The sequence below is a fragment of the Lemur catta genome, chromosome 14 (assembly GCF_020740605.2).
Source record: "Lemur catta isolate mLemCat1 chromosome 14, mLemCat1.pri, whole genome shotgun sequence".
Taxonomy (NCBI): domain Eukaryota; kingdom Metazoa; phylum Chordata; class Mammalia; order Primates; family Lemuridae; genus Lemur; species Lemur catta.
In genome coordinates this window covers 26,644,965-26,657,961 of record NC_059141.1, presented here as the reverse complement: position 1 = coordinate 26,657,961, position 12,997 = coordinate 26,644,965, and the positions used below count along the sequence as shown (strand labels likewise).

General features: G+C 34.5%; 1 protein-coding gene and 1 non-coding gene across 2 annotated transcripts in view; one reads left to right on the top strand and one right to left on the bottom strand.

Annotated features, from left to right (window-relative positions):
- The window catches only part of TM9SF3 (transmembrane 9 superfamily member 3), a 58,766-nt gene that overhangs the window by 8,796 nt on the left and 36,973 nt on the right, over nucleotides 1-12,997 (bottom strand). Inside the window, exons 10-14 of the mRNA XM_045568747.1 lie at nucleotides 6,294-6,433; nucleotides 5,393-5,461; nucleotides 2,073-2,219; nucleotides 1,444-1,527; nucleotides 1,251-1,327 (exon numbers count right to left, since the gene is read on the bottom strand). Coding sequence (XP_045424703.1) covers nucleotides 1,251-1,327; nucleotides 1,444-1,527; nucleotides 2,073-2,219; nucleotides 5,393-5,461; nucleotides 6,294-6,433 — 517 coding nt within the window. The remainder of the gene's footprint in view (nucleotides 1-1,250; nucleotides 1,328-1,443; nucleotides 1,528-2,072; nucleotides 2,220-5,392; nucleotides 5,462-6,293; nucleotides 6,434-12,997) is intronic.
- Nucleotides 955-1,058, top strand: LOC123650479. Its single transcript, XR_006739354.1, has one exon. It is a non-coding gene; the product is annotated as a U6 spliceosomal RNA (small nuclear RNA).

Below are 12,997 nucleotides of genomic sequence, written 5' to 3'. Positions count from 1 at the left end.
TTGGTGCTTTACAGACATGACACTACTTCTCAACTTCTCTGAAAGATATGCCCATTTTACAGATGAGAATGACACTTAGGTTAATGTGACTTCCATGGCCACAAAACAGGCGAGCAGCAGTATGGAGATTTTTTTTTTTATTTTTTAAAGACAGAGTCTAGCTCTGTCGCCCAGGCTAGAGTGCAGTGGTGTGATCATAGCTCACTGTAACCTCAAACTCCTGGACTCAGGCGATCTTCCTGCCTCAGCCTCCTGAGTAGCTGGGACTACAGGTGCACACCACAGAGCCTGGCTAATTTTTTTTCTATTTTTTTAGTAGAGACAGGGTCTCACTTTTGCTTTAGCTGGTCTCGAACTCCTGACTTCAAGCAATCCTCCTGCCTCAGCCTCCCAGAGTGCTAAGATTACAGGTGTGAGCCACTGCGCCCGGCCAGTATGGAGATTTAATCCAGTGCTTTCAGGCTCTCACGTCCATGTCCTTTCCATTTATCATGCTGTTTCTGAAAGTTCTCTCTTTATTTTCTAGATATTCCACACATTCTAGGCTCTATCGTATGGCGATTACTATTACCTTTTCTTTTTAATGGAAGATTGCAATAGACCCATGAAATAGTGGTATTATCCTCATTTTACAGAGGCTTTGGAGAGCTTGGGGAACTGGATCAAGGCACAGAGAATACAAGTGGCAGAGACAGAACTTAAGCCCAGTCTGCAGACACACAAGTATATACTCAGAACTGTGCTATCTCCTGGACACTGGCACCTTCATGAACAGTATGAGAAACTTGCAAACAGAAATCACTCAGCAACACCTTAACTTGCCTACATCATGATATTTTCTGTTGAACCTGAGCTTAAAAAAGGCCAGTTCTCCAAATGAATGAGAAACTAATTGTGGTATGGAATTCTGTGCTATACATTATTATTAGAATTTCTAAAAAAACAGAAAGCAATGTGCTCGCTTTGGCAGCACATATAGAATTGGAATGATACAGAGAAGATTAGCATGGCCCCTGTGCAAGGATGACATGCAAATTTGTGAGGTGTTCCATTAAAAAAAAAAGGAAATTGATGAGGCGATAAATTAGGTTTGAAGGAAGAGTCAAAAGAACTGAAACCAGATTTTGGGGTTTATTTTGATGTTCCTAATCAAACAACAGAATGGAATTTCTTAATTTCCAATTATTATATTCTTTAGATTGTAAGAAACTCAGATTTACTCATGATATTCAAAGAATTTCCCAACTTACCACACATTATCCCCAAGGCTGTGCTAAATACCGCCATATATCCAAAGTAAAATGATGTTTGAAATAAGCCATACATCCTGAAATAAAACAAAATAACTACATATAGTACATCCATTGTTACTTTCCATATAAGGCCTTAAATTTTAGTATTTAAAGAACAAATTTAGTAAAATGAGAAAATGTCTCTACTTACTTTGTTTTGAAAAAATAGTAGTAAAAGGAATACATGTAAACATAGATTGCAGTTGATGCAGCAGAGAGAAAACTTGTCCATTGCCTGGAGGAGAGAAAAGATAACTCTTTTGAATGCATGGCACTGAAACAAAGATTTTAAAGCAAAAAATGTTATAAAAACATCTTTTAAAATTCTACTTATTTAAAAACCAAATACATGTACATGGTACTTAAATGTATCAACAAGGAGAGAGCCTAAGAATTGGAAGGAAAGATGCTGAATTTTGTCAGACTCTCTATTATAAGTGACCTTAAATACACCATTTCCTTTCTCAGGCTTAAGTCTCCTTGTGTTTAAAATGGAGTAATGTTTTGTAAAAATATTTCCATATCAAGCAATTTGTAAAAATACTTCTAACATACTTCTAACATTAATACAAAAATATTTCTAACATTAATACAAAAAGTTTGAGATATTATTTTTCCTCTAAAATCTTCATTTTTATAACTGAAAAAAAATCCCTATACTATCTTAAGTAGCAAAATTTCTTTTATACAGATCTTTTACTCCTCTTGATAGACTTCAAAGCAAATATTATTTTAAAATATTATGGACCCCAAAGTTCCTTCCCACAAATAGGTACTTACCACCTATAATCTTCTGCATTTAGTAGGAAATATGTGCACACGATGGTCACACAAACAGTCACGATGCACAGGATCACCAGCACCAGCATCATGAAGCCATAGACGTAATAGATCTTATACGCCCAGAAAGACGTGAAGATGAAATACCTAAATAAGATGCAATAAAGACAGATGTTTCTAGTCATTCAGCAACACCTTAACTTGCCTACATCATATTTTCTGTTGAACCTGAGCTTAAAAAAGGCCAGTCCTCCAAATGAATGAGAAACTCACTCTGCTCTTGCTTATATCTTACATCTTTGTTCCCACTATTGTCCCAGTTGAATCTCAATATTTCTCTATCAGGTAACTTCCAACAGTTTCCCTTACCCTTTCTCACCATTAAATCCTCTAAAATTCTCTCAAAAATATTTTCTTGGATAATTTTTCAAGAACAGATTCTTCAATAGGGCATTTACCTCTGAACAAACTGAGTAAATCAGAAGCTTAAAGGAGTAAAATATAGAAAAGAACATATGAAAATAGGTGAAAATCCATATTTGTAAAATAAAGTCAATTCCCTTATTCTTTCATTGTTTTGTAGCTACAACACTATTCAAGTAATGTATTTTGTATTTTATAAAACACCCTATTAAATAGAAAAATAAGTTTGATACAGTAATAATTTATAAAATTGGGAAAAGAAGAGAGTTAGGAAAGGAAAGCCTAAAGAAGATTCACACTGTCTTCAGGGTACAGTGAACTGCATTAAGATTTTTCATTAAGAAAAAGACCCTTTACCCTAAATCTGTTACTAAGTCATCATTAAGCTATAACAGAGCCTTTTTGTCTCTTCTTTTTTTTTTTTGTTCTCTTCTGCTTGTTAATTCATTTATTCATCATTCATTCTTTCAACAAATATTTACCGAGCCCCTACCACACCTCAGGAAAGCAGTGAGAACAAAACTGTAGACAACAAAGTCTCTACTCTCAAGAAGATTACTGGCTGGTGTGGAAACACAGTGAAGGATTATATATGCTGTGATATGTCACCAATGCACTTAAGAGGGGCAACTTCCTGTTTTGGGTGGATGTAGCTTTGAGGGGAAGGTAATGAGAAGAATCAGATAAGCCACGTGGGGGGTGAGGGGAGCTACAAGAATGTTTCAGGAACAGGAACAGCAAAGGCAAATGTTAGCAATAATGGAATTCACTGCATTTTGAAAAACTCAAAGTAATTCAATATGGCTAGCACTTTATATGAAGGGGCAAGAATAAGATATCAAGTTGGAGAAGTGAATAGGCCAGTTCTTATTATTACAAAGGTCCTTAATGACCACATTATGAAGTAGGGACGTCATTTCAACGAAAATGAGAAGTTTTTAGCAAAGAAGTGACATGATCAGACTAATAACTTAAAAAGATCACTTTGATTACCAGGAAGAGAATGAGTTTCAGGGTGAAACAGAACAGAGAAGTTAAAGAAAACAACAGAGTAGCTATGTATGTATGAAACATAGTGCCTGAGAAAGCAGGAAGATGTGATCCAGAAGTACTGGGGATAAGGGCAGAAGGCAAAACGCAGTCACAGGTGAGTCAGGGTGAGGACACAAAGCAGAGTGGAACTATAGAAGAAGTTCCTGAACTGGCTTTATTAATCCATGAGTTAGTTACACAGTGACACACACTCCAATCCCTCTCTAAGGTACTAATGCCCACAGCACGCTTGGAGCTGGTAGGTGACAACGAGTTGGCCCACATCTACTTATGTCAGTTGTACTTGTCAGTGTAATTATACTAAATTGACTAAATTAAATGTTATATAAACCAGTAAACATGGGCATAAAAAGGATGTGTGGTTTCTATGAAAATTATGTTGAATGCTTTGGAAAGATTTGATAAGAGTCGCTTAAAAAAAGTTATAAAATTAGATATGGGTGAGATAGTCATAAAAGCCTGGGGGACAAATGTACAAATCTAGAAGGATTCTGCACTGAGAATGCTTCAGACAGGTCTTTATGTTCTGGCTCTATTTAAATTGGCTTTAAATGGTTGGAAAACACAGAAGCTGTATTATGAATGTCAAAAGAAAAACGATGGAAACTCCAATCAGTAGATACAAATCAAAGACAAGACTTTGGCTCTGTATTGAAAAAAAAAAAAATCAGGCCAGGCACAGTGGCTCATGCCTGTAATCCCAGGACTTTGGGAGGATCACTGGAGACCAGAAGTTCAAGACAAGCCTGGACAACATACCAAGACCTGTCCCTAAAAAACACTAAAAAAAAAAAAATTGGCCGGGAAGGGTAGTATATGCCTTTACTCCCAGCTACTCAGGAAGCTGCGGCAGGAAGATCACTTGAGCACAGGAATTCGAGGTTACAGTGAGCTGTGATCACGCCACTGTATTCTAGCCTGGGTGACAAAGAAAGACCCTGCCTCTAAAAAATAAAAATAAAAATAAATCAGTGAAGGATGTACATTTAGTTGTTTTAAAATATTATGTCTGTATCATTTTAAATAATTCCCTTACATGAGCCAACTTTTTCATTAATTAACTACCAAATCTAATCATGTCTATTAAGGAGGGTCCTACTGCACAGAAGAGAATCAGCAGTGGGGCATCTGGAGACACATAAGGGTATTTTGAGTTGTCACAATGATTGGTATTTTGGGGCAGGAGCCAAGGGTGTATGACTGCAGGACCTGAGAAAGTCCTACACAAAGAATTGCCTTGCCTAAAATAACTAGAGCATTCCCATCAAGGGACACTGGACACCAGCTGAGAAAAGAAAGGCTTATATTTTGCAGTGGTGACAAATGATGCAAATATAAAGCATGCTGAGTGGGCACAAGGTGGCATACCTCCCCCGCCCCCACACACGTACACACTTCCCAGCACTCCTGCAGGCCTCTATGGAAGGAACCTAGGAATGCCTACACATCAAAAGATGTCAGGGCCTAGACTGACTAGTAGGTAATGGTTTACCTAGTTCCTTGGGTCCTCAGAAATATTCAATGCCATAAAACCCATTAATTCCTGACATCATGCATATCATTCTAGCATACACATGCTTTTAATTTCTAAGATCTCCTGTTAGGTGAAAGAGGTCTAGCATATAACACAAAAAGTATAAACTTCACCTGAATATTTGAGAATAGAGCTGACAAGTACCTTTATGTAGCTTATTTAAACCCCTTTCTGGAAGCCATGGAATAAATTAACAGACTATCTCTATTAGATGTTTTCCCATCTGATGATTCTATATCTACCCTAACTCCTAAATTCTCTTATTATAATCAAATCTCTCAAAACATAAATACATTACAAAAAAACTTACATTTCAATAAAGATTGAGCCAAACGGTAAAATTCCTCCCAGGCAAACAATAACTGCAGGCTCCATGAACCTGAAAAATATTAAAATTAGTAGTAAACTTCTGATATGATTTTCATTTATATTATATAAATCCTAATAGAAAGCAGATGCTTGATACTTAAAAAATCACCTCTAAAGCATAGAAACAAACCAGTAAAAAGAAAAGCCAGAACCCAAAGAGGTTCAATTCAATACATAGGTGGGACTTCACATTATCCATAGGTTATAATGAATATTCTTTCCAGAATCAAAGGCTAAAACAAGTATTTGAGGAACACAAATTATTGCCACTGGCAAAACTCAAGAAAGACTCTTAAGGATTTACTCCTGTTCTACTACCCCTCAATAACTTTTAAGAACTCTATAGGCATTTACTCACAGAAAGCCAAAGGGAAAGAAAAAGAGTCTTGAGACCCCTATCTGAAATAATGTTTCCCAAACTGTGACCTTGCGATCTCTTTGCTCTCTCTCTCCAGTGTAAAAGCAGCCACAGATAAATGTAAGTAAATGGGCATGGCTGAGCTCCAACAAAACTTTATTTACAACAGGCAGCAGAATTGGCCTGCAGGCTTAATGAAACTGTTGCAGCTTTAGTCCCCAGCCCCACCCGCCTTTATACACCAAGGTTCTTATCAAAGCATCTGACCTATCTGTAAGTGGCACAACATTCAGAAAGTGAAATAAGGATATAATTTATTACTACTACTAATAATGTAAGTTAAAGGAAAAGTTAAAATGAACAAATTCTTAAGCTCAAACTTAGGAGTCATTCTTATCAATACACACCAATTCTAAACTTACAATAGCCTTAAGAACTCATATAGTATGAGAAACAATCACATAAGATTTAGCATTCTCTTTACCATTTTTTCTCCGGTATAGGACGAGGCACAGCATTGACACGACAAGGAAAGTTGGGCTGACCTGACAGATTTCGGCCAAGTATTGTACCAACAAGATTTAGAGGAAGAATAACAAAAAAACAGATGCAACAAACGGCCACCTGTAAATTAAGTAAAAATGTGTGATTACTCGGAGAACAATAACATTAATAAAACAAAAAAAAAAAGGGACACAAAGATTTAAACACAATTTGATCACAGAAGAAAATGTTTAAGTTCAATATGGATTAAAATTGTGCAAGATGAAAAAGATTGTGCTTTAAAATATATGAAGTGAACTAATACAAATTGAACTGTTTCCTATCCACTTTAGTTGCCCTATTTTTCCTATTCTTCCATTCTGTCTCTGCTATAGTCCTTTTTTCTCTTCTTGCACTTTCAGCTGTCATGCTTTTAACATCTATCCTTTATCTTTCATCATTATAACCAACTTCTTTATTTGACTATAAAACTTTCTTGAGTTCCTAATATGCACAAGGAGCTTTATATGTATTATTTCCCTATTTTACAGATGAAGAAAATAAGACTCAGAGAGGCTAAGTAACTTCCCATGATCACACAGCTAGTAGGTAGGCAGACTAAAATTTCAATTCAGATCTGCCGGCCTCAAAGCCCATGATCTTTTTTTCTTTTCTACACTGCCTTGGAGTCCTAACAATAGAAGCATATCTCTATTGCTATGTGTCATTACTAAAATAGTACAAATATTTTTCTGCCCATTAGTAATTCAAAGTCTAAAGTTACAGAGAAGACCATATAGAGATTCTAGAACCAAAGTCACCAATAAGAAAAATATTTATTTTTGTGATTTTTTTTTTTTTTTTTTTTTTTTTTTTTTTTTTTGGTAAAACCTGAGTACACAATGACATACACTCATGCTCTTTTCTGGCCAGCATCTAGTTAAGTTCGCTTCACTCTGAACTTCTGTAAAATGGAGAACTCAATCACCTCTAAGATCTCTTTGATTACACATTTTGGCGTTCCAAAAGAAAACAAAAGTGAGGGAAAAGCTGAATGAAACTTGTGAAGACACTGAGAGAAATGAAGATGCATGGGGTACAAAATCCACAGTGATTGCATGAGAAGAATCTCTTTTAAAGCAACATTAGTGAAAACTATCTCTTCATTACAGTGTGCATGTTTAACCACACCACAGGTATTATTGTCTTCCCTTCAGATAAAACATAAATGTGTGAGAGTTATGAGAGTTCTGTAATCCCATTTTAAAGATCAGACTTAAGGAAACTCAATTTATTTGTGTCTCAGTTTAGGCCTATGAATAATATGAATTTATGCTCATATTATTATATAAAATGTGAAAAATAAGCAGGTATCTTTAAGCTCTTTAAATATAATATATTGTGAATTATATATGTCTCATACATATGGGGAGGAGAAATTCTCAATTTCTGCTTTGGATTGCTTTCTTAATTACTATAAGACTCATAAACCATAACACATTGTAATTAAGACTTATGTATTTTTCCCTGATTTTACCAGAACTCTAACTTCAAATAAAAATTTAAGAGAAACTGAAGAAAACATCTCTATGTGGAAACATATGGTCTAGAAGAATGGTTTTCAAACTGTTCCACAGAACTCTCAGGTCCTGCTCAAGAGCTTCAGGAATTCCACAAGTATTTGATTTGAATATCCTTTTGAAAATAGTTTTTTAAAAATATTTTAACTGTAATAAAAAATACACAGATTCAAATGAGTTCTATACCAAGTATCAATACATTATGATAGCCAGGTTAACTAATTTTCATGCAAACCTCAGAATATAGTTTCTCCTGTTATCTTTGTATATATAGTAGAACTGAATGAAATGTGTCATTGATTAGGAAGGCTGGTAATGCTACATGGGTTCTTCTGTTCTACCTTCCCTTTCCCCCATCCCAATTCAGGCCTGCTACATATTTACTCACTAAAAGTTGCGCAAGCAAAGGTACTAGTATAGCACGTGTGTCACAGGCAATTGAGAGTGGCCAATGAAGTGACGGCACATCTTGCCTTCTGTGCCCATAACAGCCAATTAAGGAACCCACAGTCTCATCAAGATATTACCAACTATTTAGCATTTATTTAAAAATTTTCCCCTTTTCTTGTCTGACTTCTTTATACACGATTAAAAAAATGTGAGCAGTTTGTCAGAAATTGTTAGTGATTAAACTGTGAAACCAATTCTCTTACTCCTTTATGTTCAAGTTCTGGATGAGTTTACTTGAATAATACTCTTAAATTGCAAGACAAGCTATTAAAAAAAATCACATGGAACGAAGTCATTTGTGAAGTCAGGATTTTTCTCAATACTGATATTCAACCAAATAAATTGATTGCTCAAGAAAGTATAACTGTGATTCATATCCCTTGGTATTAGATTTGTATTCATCACAACTTTATTGCTCTTACTAAATGCAAAGGGTTAAAATATTGAATTTGTAAAATATATTTATACTAACAGAATCATGCTTTTATCTGTTTCCTAGGTTTGCATCTACATTAAAGTTTCATTTTAAAATAAAATTTAGCAGCTAAGAGTGTCTAATACACTGGAGAAAACTCTGGAACTCAAACTAATACAAGGCTCTCCCCTAACTATTATTCATGGACCAAAGGAGAGTGAAAGCAGGCAGTGGGGCGAAGACAGACTGACTTTCTCCACGATGAGAACCTCCCTGGTCCATTACAAGAACACATCAGGAACAAGTATTGCCTGTCAGTACTTAACACCCCAAAGATCTACCAACTGGTCAATTCTTCTCAATCTCATTTATAAACCAAGAATGTGGCTACTACTTACTCTATCTTTGCTTCCAGACTGGCCTTTTAGAAAATCTGTGGTATGAATGGGATGGAAAGGGAAAAAGTAGCCTAAGACAGGCTATTTTGGAATGCTAATGGGCAAGAATTTTTTTTTAGGATAATAGATGGTAATTTTAAGGTGATTCTTAGGAAATATATCATCTTGTCAGCCATTATATTTAAGTATTTCTTCAACACCTGCTTACAGTAATTTCTACTATCCCTTTTTAAACTCAGACATTTTATGACTTTACGTCTCAATTAAAAAGTATTCAGCCTCAATTCAAGCATTTCAACAACTGGATATACTAATCAGGGTATTGCTAACTCAAATACAAATGCACATAAGAAGCCTATCTAATTTATCCAGATATTTTCAACACATTAATACATAACTCACCCTTCTGTTTCCATTGGGTACTTCAGTACTATAGTAGAAAAAATACTGATTGATTCTATGTGGCTAGCATTATCCTGATACCAAAACCAGAAAAAAAGGCACTATAAGAAAACTACAGACCAGTATCTCTTATAAACATAGATGCAAAACAACAAATTCTAGCAAATGGGATCCAAAAATATATAAAATGGATAATACATCATGACAAAGTAAGGTTCATCAAAAGAATGCAAGACTGATTTAAGATTAGAAAATCAATGCTATTCACCATATTAATCGGACTAAAAAAGAAAAATCATAGATCATGTGAAAAGACGCACAAAAAGGTGTTGCAAGAACCAACATTCATTCCCCCCAAAAAAAAAAACTACAAATAGGAGGGAATTTTATCAACCTGATGAAGGGCATCTACAAAAAAAAACTACAGCTAACGTTTTACTTAATGGCATGGAACAAGGCAAGGATGTCTGCTGTCACCACTTCTATTCAACACTGTACTGGAGGTTTTAGCCAGTGCAATAAGGCAAGAAAAAGAAATAAAAAGCATACAGATTAGAAAGGAGAGTAAAACTGTCTTTATTCACAGATAATTTGATAATCTATGTTAAAAAAATTCTATGTAAAAATCTACAATTAAGCAGCTAGAACAAGTGGATTTAGCAAGGTTGTAGGATGCAAAGCCAATATCTAAAAACCAATTCTTTTTCTATACACAGTTGACCCTGAACAACCCAGCTTTGAACTGCGCAAATCCACTTATACTTGAATTTTCTTCCGCCTATGCCACCCCTAAGACAGCAAGACTGATTCCTCCCCTTCCTTAGCCTACTCAATATGAAGACAATGAGGATAAAGACCTTTTGATAATCCACTTCCACTCAATGAATAGTAAATGTATTTTCTCTTCCTTACAATGTTTTTTTCTTCTTTTTTTAAGAGACAGAGTCTCTCTACATTGCTCAGGCTGGAGTGCAGTGGCTATTTACAGGTACAATCATAGAGCACTATAACCTCAAACTTCTGGGCTCAAGCGATCCTCCTGCCTCAGTCTCCTGAGCAGCTGGGACTACACATGTGCCACCATGCCTGGCTAACTTTATGATTTTCTTAATAACATTTCCTTTTCTCTAGTTTACCTTATTGTAAGAATACAGTATATAATACACATACAAAATATGTGTTAATCAACTGTTTATGTTACCAGTAAGGTTCCAGTCAACAGTAACCTTACTAGTAGTTAAGACTTTAGGGAGTCAAAAGTCATATGGAGATTTTCAACTGCACAGGGGCAAAGATCAGCACCCCAATCCCCATGTTGTTCAAGGGTCAACTGTACAGTCATGTGCTACATAATGACATTTTGGTCAATGATGGACCACATATACAGTGGTGGTCCCATAAGATTATAATAGTGTATTTTTACTGTACCTTTTTTATTTAGATTATGTTTATAGATATACAAATTCTTACCCTTGTATTACAACCGCCTACAGAATTCAGTATAACAATATGCTGTACAAGTTTGTAGCCTTGGAGCAACAGGCAATATACCACATTACAGCCTAGGTATGTAGGCAGTTATATCATCTAGGTTTGTGTAAGTATACTCTACGATGGTCACACAATGGCAAAATTGCCTAACGACATATTTCTCAGAACATGTCCCTGTCATTAAGTGACACATGACTATATTAGCAATAATCATTATTTGAAATTTTAAAAATACCTTTTACAATCAACATAAATACTACAAATGCTTGAGGATAAATTCAACAAAAGATGTACAAAACCTGAACACTAAAATCTATAAAACGTTACTAGAAAAATTAAAGATACCTAAGTAAGTTGAGTTATACTGTGCTCAAGAAACAAAAGACTCAATATTGTTAAGATGTCAGTTGTTCCCAAATTGAGCTATATAGATTTAATGCAATCCTAATCAAAATCCCAGCAGATATGTTGTAGAAATTGACAAGCTGTTTCTAAATTTTATACAGAAATGCAAAGGATATAAAAGAGCTAAAACAACTTTGAAAAAGAACTGATTTCAAGACTGATAAAGCTACAGTAATCAAGGCATGTGGTACTGGCATAAAAATAAGACAAAGAAACAAGAGAAAATCCAGAAATAAATCCACACATATATGACTGGTTATCAAAAAAGGTGCTAAAGTAACTCAACAGAAAAAGGATCATCTTTTCAACAAATGGTGCTGGAACAACTGAATAGTCACATGCAAAACCAAACAAAGCAAAAAACTCCTTGACCCTTTCACACTATATATAAAATTAACCAAAAATGGATCATAGACCTAAATTTAAGAGCTAAAACTACAAAATTTCCAGAAGGCTGCATACAAAGAAAGCTTGGTGATTTTTGATTTGGCAAAAGACTTCTTAAATAGGCCAGAAAAAGCACAAAGTATAAAAGAAAAAATATACCAATAAATTGGACTTCAAAATTACTAACTTTGCCCTTCAAGAGATACTGCTTAGAAAATGAAAAGACAAGCCACAAAATAAGAGTATATACTCACAAAATACATATAATAAAGACTTTTATCTGCAGTATTTAAAGAGCTCTTATTACTCATTAAGAAGATAACCTATTAAAAATAGGCAAAAAGTTTGAAAATTCATTAAAGAAGATTTATAGACGGCAAATAAGCAAACAAAAAGATCTTTAACATGATCATTAGGGAAATACAAATTAAAACCAAGAGACACCACTATACACACTTACTAGAATGGATAGAATTTTAAGAACTGACCATATCAAGTGCTGACGGTGGTGTGGAGCAACTGAAATTCTCATACAATGCTGGTGGGAATACAGAATGTCAAAAGGACTCTGGAAAAGTTTAACAGTTTCTTGAAAACTTAAACTATCATATGACCCATCCATTCTACTCCTAGTTATCCAAGAGAAATGAAAACATATGTTCATATAAAGACTTGTGCATGAATACTCATAGCAGCTTAGGTAATGGAGTTCTCTAACATTATTTTTTATAGATCTTTATTATTTTCACACTTGTATAGTGAGAACATAATATTGCAGGAGCCTGCTAAGTTAGTTTTTCATTTACTAACGATCAAATTTATAAATCTTCTCTTCTTCAACATAGTTTAATATTATACTCTAATAATTAGTAATATTAAATTATCTAAAGGAAAATTACATTGAATGTTAACATTTAAAAACTCCACTTATAAAGTGGTAAAATTTATAATTTTAGTGAGACAAAGCAACTTTGAAATACCATTTTCACCAATATAAAATTCAGAACTTTCTGAAAAAATAACAGAAATCAGAATTTTAATTTTTAAAGCACTATGAAAATAATTTATTCAGCAGATGATCTTTAAGAAGTAAATCTGACTCACTACATGTATTTTCTGATGGCCTGGAACTACTATGAAGCAAATTCTTTTCCATTCTGGTGTAATTAATTACTTT